The sequence below is a fragment of the Loxodonta africana genome, chromosome 8 (assembly GCF_030014295.1).
Source record: "Loxodonta africana isolate mLoxAfr1 chromosome 8, mLoxAfr1.hap2, whole genome shotgun sequence".
Classification (NCBI taxonomy): domain Eukaryota; kingdom Metazoa; phylum Chordata; class Mammalia; order Proboscidea; family Elephantidae; genus Loxodonta; species Loxodonta africana.
In genome coordinates this window covers 130,948,505-130,971,084 of record NC_087349.1, presented here as the reverse complement: position 1 = coordinate 130,971,084, position 22,580 = coordinate 130,948,505, and the positions used below count along the sequence as shown (strand labels likewise).

General features: G+C 50.5%; 1 protein-coding gene across 1 annotated transcript; it reads right to left on the bottom strand.

Annotated features, from left to right (window-relative positions):
* Positions 1-6,979: 6,979 nt before the first annotated feature.
* MAT1A (methionine adenosyltransferase 1A) lies at positions 6,980-21,883 on the bottom strand. The gene is made up of 9 exons (XM_003418585.3): positions 21,790-21,883; positions 18,663-18,740; positions 17,094-17,216; positions 14,621-14,733; positions 14,028-14,171; positions 9,474-9,692; positions 8,323-8,505; positions 7,628-7,761; positions 6,980-7,082 (listed from the first exon to the last, which is right to left on the bottom strand). The coding sequence occupies exons 1-9, from the start codon at positions 21,881-21,883 to the stop codon at positions 6,980-6,982; spliced, it is 1,191 nt and encodes a 396-aa protein (XP_003418633.2).
* Between the last annotated feature and the right edge of the window lie 697 nt (positions 21,884-22,580).

Here is a 22,580-nt window from a genome sequence, read left to right as displayed (position 1 = left end):
TCAGCCCAAGGATGACTGAACAGCCCCTTCAGGCTCAGGTCACCCACACGTGTCACGCGACCTCACTCCACGATCTCCCATCAGAAGGGAGGTGGTCACCGTGGTCAGGAGGTCTGCAAATCTCTGGAGGTGAGGGTCAGGGCCAGAGGCCAGGGGGAAGGGCCCCCAACTTTTCCCAGAGGGACACCAGGGCTTCCCCACTGTAGGAGAGCATGCCCCATTCAGAAATCAGGGAGAGGCTGAGTCCCAGGGTCCTCCACCCATGGAAAGAGTCACTCCAGAGCAGCAGGGATGAGGTCAGTGTTGGGTGGGCAGAACCCCCAGAGACAGGGGTGACATGGACAAGGATAGCGTAGGCCCCTACCCCTGGTTCCCATCCAGTCCAACACAGGCTCTGCTCTTTAAGGAGTGGATAGCCCTCAGAAATGACCTCACCTGCCTGAGCCTCAGTTTCTTCCTCTGTAACAGGGATCTGAATAGTACCTCCAGGATAAGGACTTCCTGACCTCTTAGGTTGCCATGATTGGCTCAACAGTGGTAGCCTTGGCTTGTGAAAGATAGGCCCTCTCACGTGCCTGGTCTCAGCACCATTCTGTAGCAACTCCTGAGGATACCCTGGGGGAGCTCCACAACACACCCTAAGGCTAAAGGAGGGGTGCCCAGCTCCCTGGTGGCCAAGAACAGACATGAGTTTTCCTGAGAATTCTCTTGCCCTGACCCTGACCCATTCAGCACACACTGCCCTTGCCCTCTTGCTGTCCTCGGGCCATGCACGGCAGGCCACCTGACCCATAAGCCCAGGAGCAAAGTACTCTCTCCCTGTGCTGATTGCTCCTCTGATGCAAGGGCCTCCACCAGCAAACATGACATTTAAATTTCAAGAGACAAGAATCAAAGTTCCCTCTAGAAAGTCCGTACCAAGCTACACCCCTATAGCTGTGTTTGGGAATGCCCACTTCCTTACACCTTTACCAGCTCTGGATTTTGAGAACTTATTTTTTTTTTTTTTTGTCATCTGTCAAAATTGCATTTCTTTAAAGTTTTTATTTTTTGATCCATAAGTAAGGTTGAGCAACTTCTCATTTCTCATGGCTTTTTCTATTTCTTTCATTACCTTTGTTTTTTCCTGTCGTAATATATTTTTCGATTTTCTACTGAGGTATTTGTTTCTTTCATGTTGACTTTTGGTTCATTCAGTGTGGCCTTGCAAATATTTTCTGTTCTGTCACTTATCTTTTATGTTTGTGGTTTTTCCCTAATGAGCAAGAATTTCCTTTTTCATGAAATCAGATTTGGTAAGTTGTTTTCCTTAAGGCCTGCAGATTTCACCCTGTCCTATGACAGCCACAGCAGATGGGTCTGACTCCAACTCCCTTATGTGGGGGCACCCAGGGCTGTGGCTGACACACACTCCCTAGGGTCATGAGCACTCCTGCTCCCCTGGCTGGTTTCCAGTTCCCTCTGATTCACGGACCCTCATTTCTCTGCATCTGACCTGAGCCAAACTCAGAACACAACCCTTTTCCTTATCCCTCTAAACCTCTCTCAGGAAGATGCCATGGTGAGAAGATAGGGGCCTTACACCCAGGGCGCAGTGTCCGTCATGCCACTTCTTACACTGTGCCTGGGTCATGAGGGAAAATTTCTTCTAAAGACCTTGCCCTAAACCTTTCACCCCAGCCAGCCACATGCTGAGTTGCTAATCCTTTCTCCCAGAGCCACATCACAACTTCTGCTCCAAAAGTACCTCTTTCTATCTCTCAGTCCAAGCTCCCCCTCCCCACGTCAGTACACACCTGCCTGCCTGCCCCATCTAATGTCACCTTCTTCTGCATTGTTTGTGGGAAATGGAGTTCGCCATCTCAAGCTTATGTCTAGTGTTGAAAAAATTAAAATGCTGAGCGATGATCATATAAATTCTCAGAGTCACAGTGCTACTCTCTTAAAGGTGCTTAAAAAAGAGATTGACATCTCTGAGCACCTGAGCCTGGTGGGGTCCTACTAGAGACAAGACCCTTATCTCCTTTAGAACCTTTTTGCTAAGAGGAACTCAGAGGGCAGGAGGCAAGGAAACGTCTAAAATTCATTGTCTGATGCAACCAGTGCTAAGTCAGCAGCTGCTCTGTGCCGGCCCTGCACCAAGCAGGTATAAAATGGAAACAAAGCAAACAAGGCCAGACTTCAGGAAGCAGCCAGCCCTGTGTGGGTGGCAGACATAAATGTGTGAGCATGGACATCCTTAAAGAATCACAACTTTGACAGGCCAGTACCAGAAAGGGAAAAGTAGTGCTGGGCACAATTTATGGAGGGTGTTTAGGCAGGAGGGTGTTCTGAAAGGTGACACTTAAGCTGAAACAGCGGATTCAGAGGAGGCACCAGGTGAAGAAAAGAGGGGTCTGGGGAAGTCAATGGGCAAATACATAATGACACATAGTGGTAGGCACTGGGAAAGAAACTACAAGTGGAATGGGGTAGAAAAGAGAGGTTCTCCAGGCAAGGGCCTTTCAGAAGCTCAGAAATGTCCCCCAAGGCCTGTGGGATGAGATGGGGCAACCTTTCAAATATGGGGAAGAGCATTGCTGGAGGAAGAGCAATGTGGGCAAAGGCCCTGGAACAGGAAGGAGCGGGGCCTGTTTGGAGAAAAAAGACGCTGGGCGGCTGAGTGGCGTGAGTGGGGGGCAGAGCCCAGAGCAATGAGGAGGTGGGCACAGGCGGGGCCTATGGGCAGGAACAGCAGGTCACACTCTGTGGGTTTATTCTGAATGTCCTGGAGAGAGTGACGATCATATTTGGGTGGGGACATGGTTAAATGTTGAAAAGCAAAGATGTCACCTTGAAGACTAAGGTGCACCTGACCCAAACCATGGTATTTTCAATCTCATCATATGCATGTGAAAGCTGGTCAATGAATAAGGAGGATCGAGTAAGAATTGACACCTTCGAACTGTGGTGTTGGTGAAGAATACTGAATATACCATGGGCTGCCAAAAGAACAAACAAATCTGTCTTGGAAGAAGCACAACCAGAATGTTCCTTAGAAGCATGGATGGTGAGACTGCGTCTTATATACTTTGGACACATTGTCAGAAGGGATCAGTCCCTGGAGAAGGACATCATGCTTGGCAAAGTACAGGGTCAGCAAAAAAGAGGAAGACCCTTAACAAGGTGGATTGACACAGTGGCTGCAACAACAGGCTCAAGCATAACAACGATTGTAAGGGTGGCTCAGGACCGGGCAGGGTTTTGTTCTGTTGTGCATAGGGTGGCGGTGGGTCAGAACCGACTCGATGACACCTACCAACAACAACGGTTGTGTTTATGCAGTACTCTCCCATTTAACAGCCACCTACAACCTCCACGGGGCTGAATTCAATGGACAGCCTCCAGCTTCACATCATCCTCTAATGGGTCTCTGTCATTTCACAGGTCGGTCCTTCCCTCATCCCGGGGACAACCACGTTCCTGGGCCTGTCTTGCCCTGCTGACCACTTGCTCTCAATCTCCTTTCTTACTTCCTCATCTCCCTGACTTTTTAACACTTGAGGGCTTCATAGCTCTCCTTTTTGCTTTCACTAATTATTTTATTTTTAAAATTGTTACTAATTATTTTATTTCATCATTACTAATTATTTTTAATTATTGCCTAATTATTTTATTTTTATTATTACTAATTATTTTATTTACCTCTAACCCCCATAGTTAAGCATTCCGATGTGTTTCATGTTTTGTTTGTTGGTATGCATTCTTGAAAAATGTGTATTATTGTCTGTGCAGAATATTTCAAACATACCCCATTAGTGGCGTTTCAGGGCATGGACTCTGTTCCAAACAAGACTGTAAGACCCTCGTGTCCTTGGCCTCCTTTCATCTTGGCCGCATCCGTAGGTCTTCACTGCCCTCTGCCCTTTCTGGCTTCCCAGACCAGCCTCTCTCATATCAGGAGCTAAGTAACCTTGGTGGGTATCACCCAAGCTGCCTCATCCAGGAGAGGGGAGGAGCCTGGACCTACTGCGTCTGACCCCGTTACGAAGAATGGCCTGCTGCAAGAAGCAGTACACTTCCCAGCTCCCAGTCTGCTCCTCAACAAAGGCTTCAGGGCTATGGCTCCAGGGGCTACTGAAGGACCACCTTCTAATAGAAAACAGTGCTTATTCTCCTCACAGTGGAAGGGAATGTATGAAAGGGAAATGCTCACCCATTAAAGGTCTGGCTCATCTCCCTACAGATCAAACCCCTTACCCAGATTAACTTCATTGACTCAATCACTTTTTCAACCCTTGGATAAATACGGCCTGAGTGCCCAGCTGTGCTGGTCTTACTGCAGATCCAATGCAGCAAGGAAGGGTCAGAACAAAACAGCTGTACACACCACCAACTACACGTGCTCCGGAAGCGCAGTCACTTCCCAGCCAGGACCCTTGGTTACATTCCTAAACTTCTTTGGGCCTCAGGCTCCTCATATGTAAAATGGGTTTACTAAGAATTCCGTGAAGAGATGTGCTGAAGTAAGGGAATGCAGTGACTTAGCACAGTCCTTGCAGGTGAGAACAACTCAGCCCACTATGGATGTGCCTCACATAGACAGCACGTCGAGGCCCAGGTCAGGACATCCAAGCCTGCCCTGGGGGAGGAGGATCAGTAACGCAGCCTGAGAGGAGGGGTTCTCTGGGGGTTTTCAGACAAAGACTAGGCATAGGGTAGAGTTTTTATTCACTGTTCTAGCAGAAACTATTAACAAATGAAGTCCCTAGTTTCATGTGAATGTTTGTTTACAACAATGTTGACCAAAAAGATCTTGTTTCTCTTGTGGAATTTGGAATTTTCACTTCAAATATGGCCAGGTCCCACCTCTGTTGTAAGGGACTTGAGACCACCTGAATATGGGGAGCCCTGTGGAGACCACACAGCACTTCTGTATCACACACAAGTGGCAGGGTTTTATGATCATTTGGGTTTCTTTTTCTAACCCAAAGAGCTTCTTTCCCCTGATGGCAAGGGAAAGACTGATCAGGGTCTTTGTGCCCCAGGCCAGGGGCCCAGAGGAGGCATCCTGGACTGCCTGTCCCTGTCAGAACCAGCAACTTGTGCCTGGAAAGAAGCCCTGGGCCTATGGTCCTGGGAGCTAGGAAGAAGGCCGATATGCTGCATGAGAGGCATGGGCTGAAGACAGTGGGGCAGGTTGTGCAGTTCATGGAAGGAAAGGCAGGTGATGTTACAGCTACCAGAACGCTGAGGTGCTGAGGACTGCTCAGGTCCCTAGGGAGCTGACCTACCTTCCAGAAGCCCCCTAGCAAAGCCAGAATCTCCTCATTTAATCTCTATTTATCATTTGCTGTTTGGGTCTTGGGAACACTAGTAGTGTAGTGATTAAGTGCTATGGATGCTAACCAAAGGGTTGGCAGTTCTAATCCACCAGGTGCTCCTTGGAAACTCCGTGGTGCAGTTCTACTCTGTCCTATAGGGTCACTATGAGTCAGAATTGAATCAACTCAATGGCAATGGATTTTTTGGTATTTGGGTCTTAGGACTGGCCTCTCTGGATAGGGCATCTGAAGATCACCCACTTACTCCAGCAGCACTCAGCCCACAGGGCCACAAAAAGTCAAGGAACGAGAAAGATGTGAAGGAGACAAGGCTCAGGGACACTCCTCCCCTGTTGCCCCGGCCCAGTCTAAGAGGCTGCTCCTGTGCTAGGACAAGGTAAGGCTAGGGCTAGTAGTACTCAGCCTGGCCCCACACCTACATATCCCGAGGCGCAAAAGCCCAAACCCTCCATATCCCTGTGTGATCAGGAGGCTGGAGTTATGTGGCTGCTTCTTTGTTCCAAACCCCAGCCACTCCATGGGCCAGGACACATAGCTCACACTGAACCATTTCCTACAAATGGGGCCAATGAAACAATCCTTTGATTCCTTCCTGGCTTTGCAGACCATTACCCAGGACTCACCAAGTGCATGTGGGGTAATCCTCGAGTTTTCAGCAACCCTAAGCCCTTGAGTACAAACCCATAGCATCATTCCCATGTATCTTGGCTCAGGTCTGTTTCTGGCATGAGACAGTGATATGCAGGCTCCTGTGTCAAAGCCAAGGACTCAAGCCCAGACTCTGTGTGTACGGCTGTGGGGCCTCAGGAGGGCTACCTAGACAGCCCATGCCTCAGTTTCCCCACTTTTAAAGGGGGTAGTAGGAGATGTTAAGGAGCCCTGGTGGTACAATGGTTAAGCGCTCGGCTGCTAATGAAAAGGTTGGTGGTTTGAACCCACCAGCTACTCCGTGGGAGAAAGATGGGGCAGTCTGCTCCCATAAAAAAGATTACAGCCTTGGAAACCTTATGAGGCAGTTCTACTCTGTCCTACAGGATCACTATGAAATGGAATCGACTCAATGGGTTTAGGAGATGCTGCCTCACCAAGTTGCAGTGAAGAAGAAATGAGACCAGTGTTTAGCTCAGTCCTAGCACATTGTAAATGCTTAAGAGGTGTCAGCCCCTCTTACCCCAGCCAGGGCTTGGCTCAGAGGCACTGGCTGCAGATGTTGTGGGAGGCCCAGCACCCAGACCCTCAAGTCCTCAGGATCTGAGAGAATTGCACCCATGCCACCAGTAGGGCTGTGGGGAGCTGCTGGTAAGGCTGTAGGATGGGGAAGAGAATGAGCTGGAAGGGGTGGTTTTTTCAAAGGTAAATTACACCAGCCTGTCTGAGGGAGAGGCAGGGAACACTGCGGCCCTCCTCAAGAGGAGGCCTGACCCCAGCACCAGGAAGTCCTGCCTCCAGCCATTCATGGGTGGTATAGGACAGAGTGACATCAGGGGCCTGGTTTTAACCTATGGGGTCAGGGGCTGAGAGGGACACTCTGAAAGAGGTGGCCAGTGGCCTGGGGCTCAATGGACCTAAGTGTTAGGGTTGTGGAAAAGAGAAACCTACCACCCAAAACCTACAGGGCTAGGTTAGGCTCCCATAGGCCAGGTTGGCCACCAGCCCTAAAACACAAGCTTCTTAGGAATTTCCCACGGGAACTCGCTTCTTCCGAAGTGACCATAGCATGCTGTCTTCTGGTAGATTGGCTTCTTCAAGTCCAAATCCCTGTGTAGTCAGCAGAAGAAACAGTCACTGAGAACGCTTCCTCTCAATTCCAAGTACAGGGTGACTGACGGAGGAAAGCAGCCATACCATGTGGAGCTCTGCCACCCACTTGTAATAAGGAAGCCAAGGCTCAGAGGTTCACACCAGAGCACCAGGAGTCAGTATTTGAATCCAGGCCTCTGTGCCTTTGTCCTTCCACTGCATCAACCCAGGTCCAGACAACCTTGACACCACCATGCTCCAGAGCACAGATGGCATGGGAACGAGAGCTGAGGAAAGGGACTCCATTCTTAGCCATAGGATTTCTGAGACGCCCCTAGCTTCCTCTCTGCACAGAGACTACAAGAGCCCAGTGTCTGCATGGCCAGCGGGATCTGCACGGCCTACTCCAACCTGAAAACCAGATACCCTGTGTTTGGGGGGTGTCTTCTGCTGGGCCAGAGACTTGGATACCCTCCGATTTCTGAGAGGTTGAAAGCCTATTCTGTCTGGGAAGCACTGGGCAGGTGGAGGTGGTCCTGAGTGCAGCAGTAGGGGCATGTTACCTGACAATAACTCCAGGCCGCAGGTCAAAGTTCTTGTTGACCACATCCAGCAGCTCTCTCTCTGTCCTCTGAGAGGTTCCATACGTGAAGATGGAGATAGACAGAGGCTCTGCCACACCGATGGCATAGGAAACCTTGGAGACAGACAGGTCAGAGGAACAGGCACTTTTGCCCAGCCTACCCCCACAGGGCCCTCAGGAAGGGAAGCCCCCAACTGTCTGCCCAGAAAATTCTGGCAGCTTTCCCAGTGGGCTGTCTCTGTAGGAGCTCTTCTGCCTCCCTAAAGAATTAGGTTTTCTTCCCTCTAGTCTTCTGAGGATCTGCCACAGCACCCAATACACCATACACAAAGTCACAACATTTGGGCAAGATAACTGGCTTTCCCTCCAGGCCAACACCTCCTATTGGTGCAGAACTGCTCCAGGCCTTAGCCAGGAGGAAAGGCAAGGTCAATACACCATACACAAAGTCACAACATTTGGGCAAGATAACTGGCTTTCCCTCCAGGCCAACACCTCCTATTGGTGCAGAACTGCTCCAGGCCTTAGCCAGGAGGAAAGGCAAGGTCAGCAGGTAGGGAGCTGACCTACCTGCACATGTACTTTTCCCACCTGTACAGGTACTTTCCCCACCTGCACAGACACTCTCCCCACCTACACAGACCCTCTCCCCACCTGCACAGACCCTCTCCTCACCTGTACAAGCACTCTCCGACACAGTCCGGCTTTCACCAGGGACTTGGCCACCCAGCGGGCAGCGTACGCAGCAGAGCGGTCCACCTTGGTACAGTCCTTCCCGGAGAAGGCACCACCCCCATGAGCACCCCAGCCGCCATAGGTGTCCACAATGATCTTACGGCCAGTGACTCCTGCATCCCCCTGAGGAGGGGAGGAGGAGACTCAGCATCAGCAGCCAATGCCTGCAGGTGTGCTCCAAAGGCCCCTTGGCTGGGGGTCAACCCAGAAGCAACCCTGGACTCTAATTAATCCCTGCTGGGCCACCAACCAGTGAAAGCAACAGGTAGTGCCTAAGAAAGACAGGCCAGAGGCTCTTCGGGGTCACAGCGAGATCCAAATGCCTTTTTTTTTTTAGGTGTCAATCATAGCGAGAGACCAACTACAGGAGGGGACTGCATTATTATAATATAGCCCTGGGCATTGGCACCAGCAGACTGGTGATGTCACCGCAGGTGCCACTCATCTGCTCTGCACCACAGCAACAGAGATGTCTTTAAAGGGCAGGGGCCCTAGGTTCAGATCTGGGAAAAGTCTGCGTACTGTATCCCCCTCTTCAAGATCCACAGCTCACAGTGGCACGTCTAGGCTTTGAGAAGTGCTGTAAGAAAGCATGAGCTCTCCTTTTCTTCCACCTGTGTTTCTACAATAGTTTTGCTCCTAGAACCCATTATGGGGGCTCAGCTTTGTGGCAGCACATCCACAGCAGAAGCCCTGCAGTCTCAGCGGCCTCTCAGCAGCACTCATTCCTCCTCACTCCTACTGGGCAGCAGGAAGGGCCCAGCAGGTATCCCATTCTCAAAGACCTCTGCCCCACCTTGGTGCCCATCAGAGTTCATGACCAAATACCACAATGGTGAGCCAGTGTCTTGGCAGGGAGAACACAGCCAGCTGTAGGCAGCTATGCTGGCCATTTGGGGTGTCTGGAGTGGGGGGCCCAGCAGGAAGCACTGCAGTGGGATCGTTGGGACACAAGCCCATCCCTCATGCACTGGCTGAGCATGTGACCAAGGCTGTATCCACTGACTGAACTTCAGGTCCTCAACCAGCCCAGACTATCCCACGTGGAGCAACTGCAGTGGCCTGTGCCTAGGAGCAGAGGTGGGGCACACCTGGGGGCCTCCAATGACGAATCGCCCACTGGGTTGCAGGTGGTAGATGGTGTTCTCGTCCAAGTACTTGGCTGGCACCACAGCCCAGATCACCTGCTCCTTCAGGGCTGTGCGCATGTCCTCCAGTGTGATGTCCTCGTTGTGCTGCACAGAGATGACGATGGTGTGGACACGCACAGGGATGACCGCACCACGTTCCTGTGTGTACTGGACGGTCACCTGCCAGTCAGAATGGAGATGGGCTGAGGCCCTGCCCTGAAGGTGACCACCAGGTGTGGACACCAGAGACGGCCAGGCACTCGGGGACCCAGGTGGGCTCTTGCCCACAGTGGCCTCAGGAAGCTAACCACCAACACACCCATCCATTTGCACACCTGCCCCATGCCAGGGACAACTGAACAGAATTTTAATTCCACAAAATCTGTAGTCTCGTGTGCTCCAGTGCTTGCTCTCAACTTGTGACCACTTGCCACCCCCTCCTGTCTCAGAGGCCCCTGAAGGCCCCAATGCCCCCTACCCCTGGCCCGGCCAAAGCCTTCTCTTGACCTCCATGGCCTAGAGGCGAGGTATCCGTGTGCCAGCTGGGAAGCATAGGGGTCCACAGGCCGCACGTGGAGAGTTCCAGATGCATGTGGGGCCAGTGGACCTGCCTGCTGAGGGGACAGGGTGAGAGGGACCTGGGCAGGGTAGCAGAGAGAAATGCCAACCAGAGAGCAGGAGCAGATGCCCCTGGAAGGAAGGAAGTTGCCACGATGCCCTTCAGGTCAGGCTGCTGGGACATCCTGCCACCAGGGGCCAGCACCAGGCCCATTTCCTACATCACCAACTAACATTTAAGCCATCACAGTGAGGGAGGGACGGTGGTCCCCACTTTACAAATGAGAAAAAAGAGGCTGTGGGTTGTGGAAGCACTTGTCTGAAGTCCCGCAGACAGCTGTGCAGGGCCAGAGAGAGCTGGCGAGCCCACGACCTCCCCACAGCAGACAAAGTGCCCCTCCTGGGCATGTGCTTCCCTGCACATCCATGAGCATGAGGCCCAATGGCACATCTGTGAGCGTGCGGTCCCGATGCTACCATCCGTGAGCGTGTGCCCCAATGCCACAACTGTAGTTCTTGATGACAAAGGAGGGCAGCTGGGTGCCCTGGTGTGTAGAGTGAGGCCTGGAAGGGGAAGGCAGAGAGCCTGGGAAAGAGCTGGCACTGACTGCGCAGGCATCTGTGCTGTGAGCAGCGGCTATTGCCCATTTTACAGACAAGAAAGCTGAGGCTCCAGAAGGTAAACGCCTTTGTCAGGATCACAGAGCCAGGGGATCAGGGTTCTGACCTGAGCTGTTTGGCCTCATAGCAGAAGGCACCACTCCAGACCAGAGGGGTGTGCTGTGCTGCAGATCCCGTGCTGCCCAGAACAGCATGGGCCCACACCACAGTGCCAGGGTGCCCAGGATGTGTGGTGCCTGTAGGAGTGCAGCTATGGCAGACAGCCCTGGTAGGACACTGCCAAGGGCACAGGACTGCTCCCTACCTAGGGCCTGTGGGACCTGGGGCAGCACACAGCTCCTCCCAGGGGCTGGGCCCACCCAGTGTCCCTTGGACATCCACAAGTCAGCGCTGGGTCTGCAGGAGACTCACACGCTGTGTCCTGGCTGGGCCAAAGATCAATGGAGTGGGTTCTGGAAGAAGGAAGAAAAAGAACAGTGGCCACACAGACATCTGGAGACGGAAGGCAGACCCTCCATGCTGTGCTGAGCACACACAGGACTGGGTGTGAGGCTTCCAGAGGGAGCCCCCAGCAGGTTGGAGGGCCAGGTCTTCACATCCCATTCGCTGCTACGCTTCGACAGCACCTTCTCTGTCCAGCAAACTCCTCACAGACACACCAACAGGCAGCAGAGCAAAGGGCCCCAAGTACTGCTCTTATCTTACTGCATCAGCAAGATGTGGGGAAAAACACAGCATGGAAAACACAACTCTGACCAGGTACAAAAATAGCCATCATACTGCCAACAAATTCCCAATATCAGCAGGAAGAATTTGCTCAGGTGGAAGGGCCCATCCTGTTCACAGTCAATTTCTTTACAAACAGGGCCGACTTCCTGGCTCTGCCTCTCACAGGTGAAGCCATGAGAAGTGAGTCAGACTGCCCACGGACTGGCCAAGGGGTCCAGGAGAGCCAGCAGGCCAACCCACGCCCCTGCCCTCTGCCTGCCAGCTGGCTCAGGACTGGATCAGCCAGCAAGGAGGGAGGCAGGCTCAGGTATCCGAGGGTACATTTTTAAGAGACCTCAGTGTACCCTTGCAGGAAGGGAAACACTAAAGAAGCCCATTCTTTCCTTCTTCCCTCCCTTTCTGCCTCTTACACTCGGAAACCTCCTATTTCTTATCTGAGCAGAAAGAAGAGGCCTTCCCTAAGTCAGCTGGGTGATAGGTGAATAGAAAATGGACAGCTCAGTCACCCCCACCCCCTGTCCTGTCCCTGCTCTCAGGTCTCCTTTTCTATGAATTCCCCACTGTGTTTCTACATCACGGTGTAGTTCCAGGCCAGGCAGACCCACGTCTTAACACCGTTTTCATTTGGTGCCATCACAATCTAAGCACTTTAGCTGAAGGATACTGATTCAATTTCTCAGCTTGGGGTCACGTGGACAGTACACCTGCCCTTCCTAGACCCAGGCACAGATCCTGTGCCACCTCTGCCCTGTATGTGGCCTGTGCAACTGGAATAACAGCCACATGCCACCGCTGAGCTGTAAAACCACACGTGCCAAATGCCATGTGCAGCAGCAGGGGAAGGCGCTGTCGGTGGCAGGAAAGATGCCCACGAGGAGGTGGGAGCCATGCTGGGCACTGAGGGGCAGGCAGGGGCCCGAGACAGACTGCAGCTAGGGAGAAGGGTAGGAACAGTAAGAAACAAGGAGAATACAGTACAAGAACATAGATGAAGCAAAGGCTTGTGGGATGGGGGATGGAGGAACAGAAGGTAAAGATGGAGGACCATGGAAGGCTTTGAATACCAGAATGACAAATGGGATTCTTTCCATAGGAAGCAGAAAGTGGTGGAAGATGCAGAGCAGTTATCAGGAAATTAAAAGTGAAGCCCAAGGGAAGTAAGCGGAGGCTCCCAGCGGGGTTGGGGGTGGGGACGAGGGATACTGTCAGGAGGCCCCATACTGGCCCAGCCATGGCGACAAGTCGAAGACTTCAGGAAGGCTGGGCCAGAGCAGGAGGACGCTCTGCAGGGGAGGCATGGACCACAGGTCAGTGGAGGCAAAGGGGCTCCAGCAGGACTGTGGAAGGGTGCCCCCACCCCACCCCTGCTGCTGAGTCGGAGGTGGCCACAGCAGCACACAGCAGGCTCGCAGGGTAAAGAAGAAAGGGGGCTGGTGTTTAAGAGAGGTCTGCAGGTTGAAGATTTGGTTGCTGAGTGTGTAGAGGGAAAACTGGAGCCACAAGTGTGGATAGAGGGGAAGGCATGGTAGAGGGAGTGCCCAGAACTGGGGAAGTCACCTGCTGGAGACGGAAGGGTAGCAAGGGAGGCAACCATGAGGAAAGGGGACATAGGGTAATCAGGGCTCAATGGGGCAAGGCACATGGAGGGCAAAGGCTGAGGAGAAGCCATCCATGTGCTAACGCTTGCATCACTGACGGCCTTCAAATAACGCTCCAGTGTCAATTTCAACACCGCAGGGCTCAGAGGTTGGGGTCACATGATGAGGAGCTGGAAACAACAAAAGCAGAGCCTCTTTATGAAAAACAAAGAGAAGAAAGATAGCCACAGTGAGACTCAGACAGCACAGACAGCCTTGTTCATGATACAGAGGCCTGTGTAGGGAAAGACAGTGACCAAAAAGTCTGGAAGCCGGTAAGAGTAAGCTTGTGGCAGAACATAAGGAATCACCAGACTCAGCAAATGCTAAGGAGGCAAATTACCTATACCTCTTCTTTCAACTTCTCTGAATTTTTTTAATTTTTTCATAATAAAATGTTGAGAAAAAAAGCCTAGAACTAAAAATTTTCCAAATAAACAAAACCACCAAACTCACTGCCATCAAGTTGATTCAGACTCAGAGCAACCCCATAGGACACAGTAGAACTGCCCCATAGGGTTTCCAAAGCTGTAAATCTTTAGAGAAGCAGACTGTCATGTCTTTCTCAAGTGGAGGGGCTGGTGGGTTCGAACTGCTGTACTTTCAGTTAGCAGCTGAGCACTTTAACTGATGTACCACCAGAAAAACCACCAGGGCTCCCTCCAAATAAATGGTCCTTTAAAAAATCAACAATTCTTTGAGTACCCAGAGTACATATTTTGATGTTAAATATGACAAGAATCCAGGGGATTTGGGTGTGCTTAAAGTTTTTCTGGTGGCACAGTGGATAAGAGCTCAGCTGCTAACCAAAAGGTTGGCAGTTCAAACCCACCAGCAGCTCCTTGGAAACCCTATGGGGGCTGTTCTGCTCTGTTCTATAGGGTTGCTATGTGTTGGAACCAACTTGATGGCACCTAACAAAAAGAAAGTTTGTCTAGAGTGCTCTAGGCGGCAAGAGGAGGAAGTTCACCTGTGTCTTGGAGTCCGGCCTCAGCCAGGGGAGGACACCAGAGCGTCTCAGATCTGCCATCTGGGCGTTGAGCTTGTGAGCAAGGACGATGGTGAGGGGCATGCACTCCTCGGTCTCATCAGTGGCATAGCCAAACATCAGACCCTGTAGTAGGGAGACGGCAGGCTGAGCAATGCCCACTTCAGAACCACAGGGCAGCAGCTTGCTTCCCGCCTAAAATCTTACTTCAGCAAGCACTGATTGGGTGTCTCATATATGGAACCCTGCACCTGGCCCTTGTGCAGGGAAGACCTGGTCCCTGACCCCCAACTCTAGAAGTGGGAGCAAGCCAAAATCGGGCACTAGTGGCCACAGCCTTCCACAGCATGGCCAGGCCCTAAAGCCCACCCCAGTGAAGCAGGGTATCCAGCATGCTCCAAGCCTGGCTCATGGCTCCCAGGATCTCAGACTAGAATGTGGGTCTACTCCAGCGTGACCGGCCCCATTACTCATAAACTGCTCCAGGCAGCTCCTCAACGTGGTCAACATCAGGTCTGAGACAGGCCACTCCACCGTGAAGGCCTGACCCAGCCCCATGCAGAATGTGAAGGTACCTGGTCTCCCGCACCGATGTCCTCTTCGTTCCTGTCTAGGTGAACACACTGTGCAATATCAGGGGACTGCTGCTCCAAAGCCACCAGCACATTGCAAGTCTTGAAGTCGAAGCCTGGGTGGCAGGAAGCAAGCCTGCGTGGGAACTTGCAGAGGGGTGGCTGTGCTCCTTTGTGGACCCAGGGCTGGGTGGATGGGCTCTAACTAGCTGGGTCTGCCCAGGACGGGGAGGAACAAGAGTCCCTCACACGTGTCTACACAGACTCGTAGCGTAAAAGACAAGTGAAGAGCGAGTGGGTGCAGAGTGAGTGGGTGACTATGGCCCTGGCCCCTTGCCCTCTGTCACCCCAGAGGCACCTCCCCAGGCCCATTTGAGCGTTAGTGCACAGAGCTCAGATGCCCAGATGTGTGCCTCACCCACGTGTTAAATTCACTGAACAGATACAGGGCACTCACACAGGGATGGGGCAAAGAGAAGTGTTCGGGGTTCCAGCCCCTCCCCAAGCTCAGGCTCAGAGGTAGAGCGCTACACCCACCCCAGGTCAGCAGGCCAAGGAAGGGTTCAGGGAGCAGCCCCGCTTGAGGAGCCCTGCACGGGGCCCATCTTCTCCCTGGTCAGCTGCTGGGCTCCACAGCAGGCCAATAGGACCATGTGGACATGGACACACCCACACAGGGCCGAGCACTAGTGACAGGCTGGCCAACCATGCCCGGACTGCAGTCACCCCTTTCTAGTCCCCTATTCACACTGCCAGAATGGGCTCATTAAAAGCAGATCCAGTGTATTGTTTACGTAAATGTTTCAAAGAATAAAATTCAAACTCCTCAGGATATGGCTCTACAGCCCTTGTGTCCCTTAAATCACATCCCCACACTTTCCTTTGGGCAAAATGAAGTGAGGCTCAGCCATGCACGTGGTACGCTTCTCCAGCTCCACTCTGCTAATTGGGTCCCTCTGCCTTGACGTGCTTCTCAGATCCCACTCCACTGTAGGTGGTGCCCTGGCGCAGGTACGCATCAGCCTGAGGCACACAGAGACTTGGCCCATTACTGGACTGGCTCCCTCTGCCTCTTCCTTTCCAGGGGACATCACCTCCTGGGATCCTCTGTACCTCTTGCAGAACAGGGGCTGCTCTTGAGTAAGGCTCACATGTACGTGCACAGACTGTGTTTTTCTGGCGGAGTGGGGAACAGGCTCTGCATGGGGACACGCCAGGAAGCGGCTGCTTGGGGCAATGTGTTTCTCCATGAACATTCCCTGTGTCCTGAGGAGAATTACCTCGCACTCACTGCTTTTTCCAGGGATTCTTGAAACACCCCAAAACACACTCTTATGTGCTCAGGCGAAGCTAACTTCTTTTGAGTCCTTTGGACCCCGTTAGACTCTATGTGTCTGTGCTTTCTTGAGTGGAATGTGCCCTCTCACTTACAAAGGTGGAAGTGTGTTCATCTCTGCCACACCTAACAACCAGTAAGTGACATGGGGTAGAAATTAACACACCCAAACAGTCCAGGAAGGCTGCCCTTCACTGCCACCGCTTAACGTAGTAGGTTCAGAGAGAGCTAACTAAGATCCAAAAAGCATTCTTCTTGAAACCTGGGACTACCTGAATATCTAATGCCAGAAGCCATCATGAGACCTTTAAGAAGTAGGGGTTGAGCCCTACACAGGAGTACACACAGGCCTTCAGCAACCACCCTTGCACCTGGGGGTTCTCATGCCCCCGCATGGTGCCTTTGCCTGCCCAGTCCTCTTCTCATCCTCTGCTTTGTAGCCCTCAGTTCTTTCCAGCTCTCCGCCCCTGCCTGGTTACCAGTTGTCCTCCTCAATTCCCTGCTAGGCCTGTTCCTCTCCCCTGGCTTCAAGCCCCCCACTGCAGGGCACTGTGCTGACATGGAGTGCCCTTCCTGAGCTCAGGGCCATGCCTGACCTGGGCCACAGCCTGGCACATGCATCTGGTATTAGTACCAGTGCTGGACACTGCATCTTCTTCTATGCCTATGATGGCATCATTTACTGGGAAGTCCAAGAATCCCCAACCTGGTCTGCCACTCACTGATTATGTTACCTCATACAAACTCTTTACCTCTTCTGCTTCCTCACCTGCATGATAAGTATACCAGAGTTTCTGAAAGGATTAAACAAGCACATACCAAGAGTGTATACAACCAGCACAGAGGTAATGTCCCAACAGAGGACAACTCCCTTTCCTCTGTGCTTCTTTCTCTTCCAAAGCCTTACCAGCACTAAGACAATGGGAGTCTCCTAAACGAGACCAGTGCCATAGCGATGGGCATGTGCTCATTCAATCAGGCCCACTGACTTCTGCCAGAGCCCTTGCCTATGGGTGTTGGGGAAGTGGTGGGTGGGGGTTCTGTCCTGCTACTCTTTGTACTTCCACAAACCAGGGGCTCAGATTTGGCATGCTTGGTGTAGGTGGGCTCTCTCACTGACCCAGAAGCCTGTTGCCCCACCTTTAGCAGAGTCGTCGTAGCCGATGTGCTTGATAGTGTCTCTCACCACCCGCTGGTAGTCCACCATGGCCACGGAGGTGATCTCCCCGCACAGCAACACCATGCCCGTCTTACACACGGTCTCTGCAAAAGGAGACAGAAGTCATGGGCCACACTCCAGCAAAAGGTGGCTCACATACCGAGACCCCTCACAGCACTGATAAAAGGACCCATAAGGGATCTTATGAGGAATAGATTCCAGAATGAACACAATAACACTAAGAAAAATAATAATGCCCAGCATTAAGCCTTGACCATCTCCCATTGCTTCCTAGAAAAAATTGCTTTGGGAAGAATTGGTCAGTCTGGAGTTCTCACATCAACACTGGGTACTTGTGTAGCCTTGGACAAGTTATTGAGCCTCCCCAGGGCTCAGTTTCCTCAACTGTTAGAGGAAGATGGTAATATTCTGTGTGAGGACTAAAATGAGACAACAAGAAGGCAGTGAACATACTAGCCCCACCCCATCCCCAATGCTAAAGCTGTACTGCAGGCTTCAGTGAGGGGTCCTGACAAAGGATCCAGGCACTTCAGTCTGCTTTCCAGCTATTTACAAAAGGTATGGTGTGTCGGGGGGTGGGGTGGGGTGGTCCCTGTAGTATTGTACCTGGATGAGAAAGCCACCAGGGTAGGAAGGCTGGATCTGTGCATGACAGTAAGGGGAATGAAGCTTGAGCCCCATGCCAGGCTTTTCCTCCCATCCAAGGGCCGTGGCCAAGGCCCACAGCTGTAGGCACCAGTCATGATCCCATCAGAAAGGTGAGAGGATGGACCTGTTCACCTCTGGAGCCCTCTAAGCTCTGTGTCCCTGGTTCTGCTGCCGTGCCTGTCGAGGGCATCAGTGGTTTCACCTGCTGAAGAACTTACCCCCAAAATACAAACGAAGTTCTTCTGCCTGTGTGAGTTCCCATGAAACAATGCATGATGCAGATGTGAAAGAGGATTTCAGTGCTTTAATTTAACTAAAAGACCCCTTAGGAAAACTATTGGTTTAATTAAGTACAATTGGTGAGGATTCTGCCCTCCTGTTGCTGTTAAACGGGAGAAATTATTTTAAAACCTAATCATGCCACAAACTAGGAAAGAAAACAAGGAAAAGAGCCAGGCTTCTGTGCAGTCATCAAAAGACTCCTATAACGGGGGAGCAGCTCATAACCACCAGTGGCTTCCCTTGTTTCCAATATCTCTTATTCGGTGTGGAGAGCTCTAGGAACTCCGAAAGGCTCCCCACTCTCAGGGAGATCAAGTGTCAGAGAGGCCAGACTCCAACTCGACCCTCTACTGTTTAGAGTTGCTAGGATATCTACTGCCAAGTTCTTGCCAAGATAATTACCAATTTGTATCATGGTTAGAAATGTTTTTCCTCCCTTTTATCTCATAGGAGAAGTTGTATAATGAATTAACCCACTGCCGACCAGAGGACACAGATTCAGAAACAAAGGCGTAGGACTCCATGGTCCTGTGTGTGCTACAGAGGTCTCGGCCCAGCCCAGTGAGGCCTCCAGCAGGCAGAAGCCAGGCTTTTCTCACCGCAGGCCACCTTGGCATTGGGGTCTTGCTTGAGGTGGGCGTCCAGCACTGCATCACTGATCTGGTCACAGATCTTATCTGGACAAGAAAGAACATGGGGAGAATCACTGAAATGTTAGATATAACAATGATGTTAAAATGATTAGGAAGTTTGTCAGTTTACATATCAAATCTACCCACCTAAGAGGACACTTCTTTAAGTATAAAAATTAGAAACACTGTGGAATTTTTCTTTCTTTCCACTCCTGCCTAATTTTGGATGATGTGTGTTATATCAAGTCACAGAATTACCTCAAAAGACAAGTAAACTCCAAAATAAGCTCTTCACACACACACACAAATGCACACAAATTCTTGTAACTAAAATGTCTCTCATTTCTCAGCATATTACCTTTAATTCTAACATCTGGAAAGGTCCTAGAAACAGAAGTTAAAAATAGTTAATGACATTAGTAGGATTAGGTACCAAGTTGTAGAATCACAATGAACTAACAGTTCCACTAGACACGATACACTGTTTACAAACCACCACACCTAAGCCCAAGCCTCCATCCATGAGAATTCTACAGGAGCACACCTACATACCCTCACTGCTCCACAGGACATTTCTATTAGCGTCTCTCAGATCCTCCCCCATGGCCACTCAGCCTCTTGATGCCAGACCTCCTAGTAGCTGAGTGTGACTTCATCAGTTGAGGTTGTACTGGCCAGGGTTCAGTATGAGCTGGGATGTGATCTTATTTTTCTACTCTCTGCTTTAAAGACTCTACATGGCCTAGCATGCTCACTTAGTGGCACTGTGGAAAAATCCACTCTTGCTTGGGGTTAAGTGAACTGTCAGAGCTCACAAATTCAGAAATAAAAGTGACCTCTATTTACACGTATATCTCATTTCAAGCATTCAAAGTACCCACAGAGTCAGTTCTTAATAGATTTAAAAAAAAATTTAATTAAGAGTCCAGATCCAGAATCAAGGAGCTTTGCTCAGGAGAGTACCTAATAAGTTCTATAATTAAAGATGCTTATCAATATTCCATTAAAGGTATCTCACCTTCAGAAACTGCTAGTAAACATACGTGTTAGTTTTTTCTGTCTACCTTCCTGCCAGTGGCAGACTCTGGTTGTAAATCTAGGTTTACATGAGTCCAGAGCCTCTGTATACCCTAACATGGAGGGGCTCCCACTGCTAAAGTCTTCTAAAACAGGTATATGATTGCCACTTTAGGCCTACCCGTCAGGACTCCTAGGAGCTATTCACAGGGTGATCATGGATGTCCAGAGGGCACATCTCTCATGCTCCCAATCAACATACGAAATGCAATAGCTACTATAGATAGAGCTGGAGGCAGGCAAGGGTGTCAAGACAGGTCCGTGGACCAAGATGGAGCCCAAGGAGGCCATTCTGAACTTTCTTTAGACTTTGAAAATTTTTATCAATATCACTTGGTAGGCCCAAGAAAACCAAAAATTAATTGGTCTTCTTGGTTATTAAAAAGGAAAATTAATTTGATCTTTCTGGGGGAGAGGAACTCAGCAATGGAAAGTCACCCAGCATTAGAGGAAACTGACTTACTTGAACAGTTAACTTAAAGCAACAAGTGACAGGGGAATAGGACAAATTGATAGATCATCGTTAGGAAGAAAACAAGTGATTGATCATCTGAAATTCTCATTCTCTGTCCATTGAGCACGTTGGTATTGTGTACAAGAGGCCATGCTTGAGACCACTGGCCACTGCATGCCCATTTCCTCCAGGTGGAGTAAGTCTTTTTCCTTATCTATATATGGCCTTCCCGGCCACAGGGCTGCAGAAAAGGTGTCAGACATAGCAATGTATCTGAGATTATGAGTATAGCAAACCTAGAACCTTTATCTATAAAGGTGTGCATAAGGGAAGAGTCTATTTACACTTAACTGAGCCACGAGGCTGTCTTGTGCATTGTGGAATGTTTAGCAGCATTCCTGGTTTCTACTTACTAGATGTCAATAGTGTCATCTCCCTCCTCAGAGTTGTGACAAACAAAACTGTCTTCAGGAGGAGGAGAGGGAAAAATTGCCCCCAGTCGAGAGCAATTGGCTTAACATGTGGAAGTAGTAGGGCACTGAGATGTCCAAAGCTGATATACAAGGTATGGGAGTTAAATATCTTCAAGAAAGAATGAAGACAAGGAAGATGAAAAAAGGCAAGCTTGGGAATAAGCTACCAAAAATTGCAAATGTTCAAATGAATTTTGAAGATCCACAAGTGCTTAAATAACATAAATTGGTGCATCCAGCCCGCAGGGTTCTCCTAGAGCAGTGGCTCTCACAGTAGGTCCCCTAACCAACCATCAGTATCACCTGGGAACTTGTTAGAAATGTACATTTTTGGCTCCCACCCACATGTGCTGATCAGAAACTCTGGGGTGGGGTCCAGCACTTTGTTTTAAGGGGTGCTTCAAGTCATTCTGGTGCATGCTGAAGCCTGAGAGCAAGTGTCCTAGGAGTTGAGGTTCTGAATGTCTGACCATGGTCCTCGCTACCACCAAGGAAGCCCCTCTCATGCCCCCACTTCACTGTCCCCTACCTCAGGGGCAAAAACTGCCTGAATTTTCTTCTTCCTCAAGAAGTCATCTACACTCCCCTTAGCTAATATACCTGAGACTTCCAGGACCTAGAGATCTGTCTCAGCATAGATTAGAAGCATGACCAATCACTTCTAAACTGCCCATGCTTTACCTGCAAAATTTAGTGACCCATGGCCTTGTGTGAGGGAACATTCTCTGTTGACATAAGCTGCTCATTGATAACAGATTAACACTTCACTCAAAAAAAAAAAAAAAAGGACTATTAAAAGTTAAGATATGAGGATACATTTTGTATGTATAAAACATTAGTCATCCACAGCTTGCTCTCCACTTCAACCCCACTATGTTGAGATGTCAGCGGTGGGCAGCAGCTATAGACCTCAGCTTCATTAACTTATAAATTATCATTTGCCTATGACTGTTTCATAAAGCTACAAATTATTAGAATGAAAAACACTTCAGTGTTTCTCTAGAGATCCTTTATCCTAACACAATTTGCTTCCAAGGACTCTACTTAATGTGACCCCATGGGTGCAGTCGGTCCCACTCAGCCTACTCACCAGGGTGTCCCTCTCCCACAGATTCGGATGTGAACATGAAGGCACCCTCTTCACTCAGAGAGTGGTCACACAAGCCGTCCACTGGCCCGTTCATCTCCACACCTCTCCAGGCAGCTTCTTCAGAGTAGAAGTTCTAGAGCTCTGGCTTTGCCTGAGTTCTTCTTTAAGCCCAGCAGGCTTGTCCTTGGCAGAGACACAGGGATGGCTCCTACTAGGCTGCCAGGAGCATGTGAGAGTGAGGTGAGGATGGTGGAGAGGGAGGAGTGGACTGAACACAAGGCATCGCTCCTCCTCCACCAGTCAGAATTTGCTCCTGAGTGACTCCTATATACGGAAAAATGAAAGTACCTGAGTAATCATGTGCAGAAACTGGAGGAGTCCACTTCCGGGGAGGAGAGTTTCTGTACCTTGAAAACTGCCAGTCCTTACCTCTGACCTCCCAAGCTCTAAGCATCTGGTCGGGATCAGGTACAGAAGGCTGCACAAATTCCACAGAACTGAAGCTCCTGTGGGACTCTGCTTCAGCTCTGCTGCTCATCGCCATGTTGCTCCAGGGTTAATATCCCCCTTGGAGAGTGGGGTTCCATGGACTTGGGGATACTCTGTCACAAAGATTTGGCTTAGGCTAGGATTGCAATATCTGTGGCTTTTGCTGTTATGTCCTCCTCCTGCCCCTTCCTTGGTCTGGACTGGGCTCTTCCCTGTCTTCCACTTCTTCAGAGCAGGAACACACACCTGTGCTCTGAGCCAACTTTGATGTTACACGACAGATTCATTTTAGAGAAAAGCTT

Coding starts and splice junctions, on each gene's coding strand:
- MAT1A (XM_003418585.3), bottom strand. CDS start 21,883: ATGAACGGGCCAGTGGACGGCTTGTGTGACCACTCTCTGAGTGAAGAG. Junction 17,217..18,662: donor CAATGCCAAGGTGGCCTGCG/GTGAGAAAAGCC, acceptor CTCCTTTTGCAG/AGACCGTGTGTAAGACGGGC. Junction 7,083..7,627: donor CGGCCTGGAGTTATTGTCAG/GTAACATGCCCC, acceptor CTGACTACACAG/GGATTTGGACTTGAAGAAGC.